We start from the raw sequence: 4,756 nt of genomic DNA on the forward strand, positions 1-4,756 counted from the left end.
GCGATGTTGCAAGGCTCTGGCCTCCGTTTTGCGCCCAGCGCTTCACCTGCAGGGAGGTGGGTGACTCCCTGCGCGTCCCCTGCCCGTGTCTCCGTGCAGGATGACGCGTGCCTGGCGGAGCTGGCCCTGGCTCTCTCCCTCTCGCTGGAGATCAGCAGCAAGCGGCGGCTGGTGGGCGTCCGGCTGCGCATCCGGACGCTGCAGGCGGAGCTGCACGAAGGGCTCTTCTGCAGCCCGCTGCTGCACCGCATCACTGCCGGGGAGCAGCCCGGCGCAGGTCAGGGATGGGGACAGGGACAGGGACAAGCACTGGGCATGGGCTGGCAGGCACCCCCAGATCTCTACCAGCAGCCCGGCGCAGGTCAGGGATGGGGACAGGGACAGGGACAAGCCCTGGGCAGGGGCTGGCAGTCCCCACGCTTGTACAGCCAGAGGGATTTGGCTGTGCTATTACTGCTGCCCACTGCAGGGAGTGGGGGAGTGGGCAAGACCCTTCCCGTGACTCCGAGTGTCCCCCTCCAGGCCAAGGGGAGCCCCCGAAGTCCCCATCCCTGCTGAGCAGGGACACGCTGCAGCTCATCCCTGGGAGGGTGGAGGTGAAGCTGGAGAACACCAGCGTGGTGCTGTCGATGAACAGCCAGAAGAGGTAAGGAGGTGGGTGAAGGGAGAAACTGTCCCAGGGAACAGGGATTTGGGGACAACTGTGCCATTTTCAGCTCTGCCATACCGTGGAGAGCGAGTCCTAGAGCCCACCCCAGTGGGAAGGAGTGAGCTTGGCCTGGGGCTGGGTTCTTGGGGAAGTAGGAAGGCCCATGGGCTGGTTCTCCAGTGGGACAGCCCGGTGGGATCCTCTGCTGAGGGGATGAGCACACCGGGCTGCAGTCGGGCACCAGCTAGTGTCTTTGTGCTGGCACACTGCGGATAAGGGACGAGGGATGGAGGACATGCCAGTGCCATTCCCTTCTGGGAGTGACTCCCTGTTTCCTACAGGCACCTCACCTGGAGCCTGAAGCTGCTGCAGTTTCTATATCAGCGTGAAGAGGAGCAGATCCCGCTGCGCAACTTCACGCCCACCTCAGACCTGGACCAAATGAGTGTAGACCTCCAGCTGGAGGGCAAGTAGCCAGGAGGGTGCCTGCAGGACAGGGCTGCCATCCCTGCCCTCCGACACCCCTCACTTCTGCTCGTCTCTCTCCCCAGATGGCCTTCTCCTGTCCCAGAGCCGCCAGCGCATCGTGTGCCTCAACTCCCTGAAGACCAGCCTGCAGGTGAGCGAGCTCTGGGCCACGCTCCCGTCCCCCAGGGAGGGCTGGTTTGGTTCCCAATGTGAGGTTTTTTGCCACTTGCCCTCTCCCTGCTCTAGGTCACAGCCATTGACCTCTCAGCCGCTGTGCTGCTCAACACCTGCATCATCCACTACCGCCACCAAGAGTTTTCCCACTGGCTGGGCCTGTTGGCACAGGAATACAGGTGCCGGGTGGTGCCTAGCCCCAGCCAAGGGCACAAGGGAAGGTAAATTCAGCCTCAGCGCAGCTGCTGGGCTCACAGATTGTTCCCTCTTGCCTGCCACGCTCTGGCAGGGTGCCCCGGGCACGCAGCACCTTCTCCGCCCTGTGTGCAGCTCGTGGGATGGGGAGGCTGGTACGGAGGGCGGTCGGGGGTCCCTGCTGCAGAGAGGGCATCCCACTGGGTCTGCTCCTTGGCAGTTCCCCAGTGACACCCTGTCCCTGCTTGTCCTACGCAGGAGCTATCCCCAAATCCTAGCGCCTGTCATCCTGTGTGCCTCGCTGTCCAACGTCAACGTGTCAGTGCAGCTGGGGGACACGCCACCCTTCGCCTTGGGCTTCAACTCCATCTCTGCAGGTACAGAACGGCATCTGCCCTTCGGGGGGAGTGCTGGGCACTTCCTGGGGGGGTTGGTGGCTCTGCCAGGGAATCACCGGAGCGGTCGGCATCCTGGGCTTGCGGCGTGGGAAAGGGGGAGGTCCTGCCGCCTCTGCTTGCCCACATCTATGTCTGGGCAAGGGCTGTGGGTCCTTGCCTGGCTGTGCCTGCGTTGGCCCGTTTTGGGGGCAGCTGGGCAGGCAGCAGCGAGCCCTGCCTGCGCCGGCGCTCATCCCTCCCCCACCGTTGCCCACAGACTACCAGCACCTGCGGCCACAGAGCGTGCACCAGCGCGCGGTGCTGGCCGTGGATCACTTGTGCTGGCGCGTGGGCAACGACTCGCACATCCAGCGTGCCCCGCATCCTCCCAACATGCACGTGTGGGGAGAAGCCCTCATCCTCGACTCCTTCAACCTGCAGGTGAGTGACACGCCGAGGGGGTGGCTCTCGGGGTCGGGCTGCTCATGTGCAACTCCACGTGAGTGGCACGGGGACGCGTGGTGGCGCGGGGACATCCCGCAGCCTGAGAGCCATCGTCCTGTTTGTCCCACAGGGCAGCTACAACCAGCCCCTGGGCATGTCCAGCGCCCAGTCAGACACGCTTTTCCTGGACTGCACCATCCGGGGGTTGCAAGTGGAGTCGTCGGACACCTGCACCGAGTGCCTGGCCAGGGTCCTGCCCCTCTTCTGCCCACAGCCCAGCGGAGCCGAGCTTGCCGAGCAGCCGCCCTCTGCCTCAAGTGAGCCCTGGGGGCTGCTCTGGAAGGTGGATCTGAAGGTGGAGGACGTGAACCTTTTCACACTCTCAGCCCTGGTGGGTAAGTAGCATCCAGGGTGATCCCAGATCCCTGCGGTTGGAGGAAGCCGGCACGTCACGGTGTGCCTCCTTCGTGCCTCTGGCACTGACGTGCCATCTCTCTAGGCGCCCTGGAGCTGCGGCTGGACACGCTGACCATCCTGGGGAGTGCCGAGAGCTGCACGGTCAGTGTCCAGGGCATGGTGCTGGCCTTGGTGAAGAGCATCACGGAGAAGATGCAGCCGTGCTGCAAAGCTCCTGCCATCCCCAACCCGGTGGCCAACCTCTCCATGCTCTCCATCACCTACCACAGCAGCATCCGCTCCCTGGAGGTTGGTGTGGCTCTCGGGTCTCCGCCTTATCCTGTACTGGTGGGACTGGGGTGGATGGGGCAGGAGGGGGCACGGAAAGGTGCTGGGGAGGAGAACGGGGCGGTGACCGGGTGTCCGCTCGCTCTCCCTGCTGTAGGTGCAGTGCGGCGAGGGGCTGGCGGTGCTTTGGAGCCCACCCGACCACATGCACTTGTACCATCACACCCTGGCCACCCTGCAGTGCCACGAAGCCTTGCGCAGTGTCCTCGGCCACGGGACACCTCCATCCCTGCCCCCGGGGAGCCCGACGTCCCACCCGGCCACCCCCGCTGAGACAACAGGGCCCCTTCCGCCTGATGGGACCCCCCCAAAAAGACTCCTATCGCTGTCCCTGGAGCTGAGCTCTGCCAAACTCACAGCCTTTGTCTCTGAGGCCAACTACATCAGCCTGGCAGCCGAACGGACCTCCGTGAGCTGGCACGGCGGTGCCCTGCACGGCTACTGCCCCGAGCTGGCCGCCGGCTTTGACGGACACAGCATCTTCAGCTTCAAGGAGGTGGAGGTGAAGCTGCTGCCGGAGCTGGAGGAGGTCATCCTACACCGCTGCGCCTTCCCCACCCTCCGCACCCTCCGCAACCGGGGCTGGGCTTTCTCCTTCGCCAGCGTGACCATCGAGTTCCCCTACCAGTACGACTTCTCCCACACGCTGGATGCAGCCGTGGGCGTGCAGAAGTGGCTGAAAGGCTTGCACCGGCGCGGGCGCCCTGCCAAAAGCTCAAAGGCTTACACCGGCGCGGGCGCCCTGCCAGCGCGGCGCTGCCTCCCGACCTCCTCCTCAAAGTGACGCACTTCTCCTGGGTCTTCCTGGATGACGTCTTTGAGGTGAAGCTACGGGACAACTATGAGCTGATGAAGGACGAAAGCAAGGAGAGCGCCAAGCGGCTGCAGCTGCTGGACGCCAAGGTGGCCGCGCTGCGCAAGCAACACGGCGAGCTGCTGCCCGCCCGCAAGATCGAGGAGCTCTACGCCTCGCTGGAGAAGAAGAACATCGAGATCTACATCCAGCGCTCGCGGCGCCTCTATGCCAACACGCCCATGAGGAGAGCCCTCCTCACCTGGACCCTGGCCCACCTGGAGCTGGTGGCCATGGCAGATGAGTCCTTCCACGGCACAGAGCGTGTGTTGGAGCAGATGAGGGACGTGGATGGCGTCAGCCCCTTCCCCGCCGAGGGTTTGGAGATGGTGACCCAGTGGTGCCGCATGATGAAGGGCAGAGTTGGCAGCTTCTTTGGTGAGTTGCTTGGCGTGAGGGCTGCGTGGCCTGGGGTCCCTGGACGGGGACCTGCTGGCACCACGTGGTGTGTAACCGAGCAGGGACGGGGATTTTTGGAGGTTCAAGGGATTGGGAAGCGAGCAGAGATGTGAGAGGACAGCGGCTGCTGCCGGCGCCCAGCGCGGGGGACCGGGGCAGTGTCCCTTCGCTGCCCCATCTCTCAGCCCCCCGCTCTGCCCCACAGTGCGGATCCGTGACTACCCGCGCTACCTCTTTGAGATCCGGAACTGGCAGCTCTCAGGCCGGCTGATCGGAGCTGAGCAGTGCGGCCAGGCCTGCTCCCGGCGCCGCCAGGTCCTGAAGCTGGGGCTGCCCTGGGGGGACGCCACGGTGGAGAGGAACATGCCACCCTTGAAATTCTACCATGACTTCCACTGTAAGAGCCGGAGGGACGTGGCCGGGGGGCTCTGTGCCGACGTGGGGACGGGGCTG

General features: G+C 64.8%; 1 protein-coding gene across 1 annotated transcript in view; it reads left to right on the forward strand.

Moving 5' to 3' along the window:
- The window catches only part of KIAA0100 (KIAA0100 ortholog), a gene marked incomplete at both ends in the record, with an annotated part of 10,282 nt that overhangs the window by 1,133 nt on the left and 4,393 nt on the right, over nt 1–4,756 (forward strand). Inside the window, 12 exons of the mRNA XM_010153200.1 lie at nt 100–277; nt 523–646; nt 991–1,115; nt 1,201–1,268; nt 1,364–1,512; nt 1,745–1,863; nt 2,141–2,304; nt 2,438–2,702; nt 2,807–3,012; nt 3,149–3,734; nt 3,773–4,282; nt 4,509–4,700. Of these exons, the coding sequence (XP_010151502.1) occupies nt 100–277; nt 523–646; nt 991–1,115; nt 1,201–1,268; nt 1,364–1,512; nt 1,745–1,863; nt 2,141–2,304; nt 2,438–2,702; nt 2,807–3,012; nt 3,149–3,734; nt 3,773–4,282; nt 4,509–4,700 (2,686 nt within the window). The remainder of the gene's footprint in view (nt 1–99; nt 278–522; nt 647–990; nt 1,116–1,200; nt 1,269–1,363; nt 1,513–1,744; nt 1,864–2,140; nt 2,305–2,437; nt 2,703–2,806; nt 3,013–3,148; nt 3,735–3,772; nt 4,283–4,508; nt 4,701–4,756) is intronic.

Source organism: Eurypyga helias, unplaced genomic scaffold (genome assembly GCF_000690775.1).
Source record: "Eurypyga helias isolate BGI_N326 unplaced genomic scaffold, ASM69077v1 scaffold24826, whole genome shotgun sequence".
NCBI lineage: Eukaryota > Metazoa > Chordata > Aves > Eurypygiformes > Eurypygidae > Eurypyga > Eurypyga helias.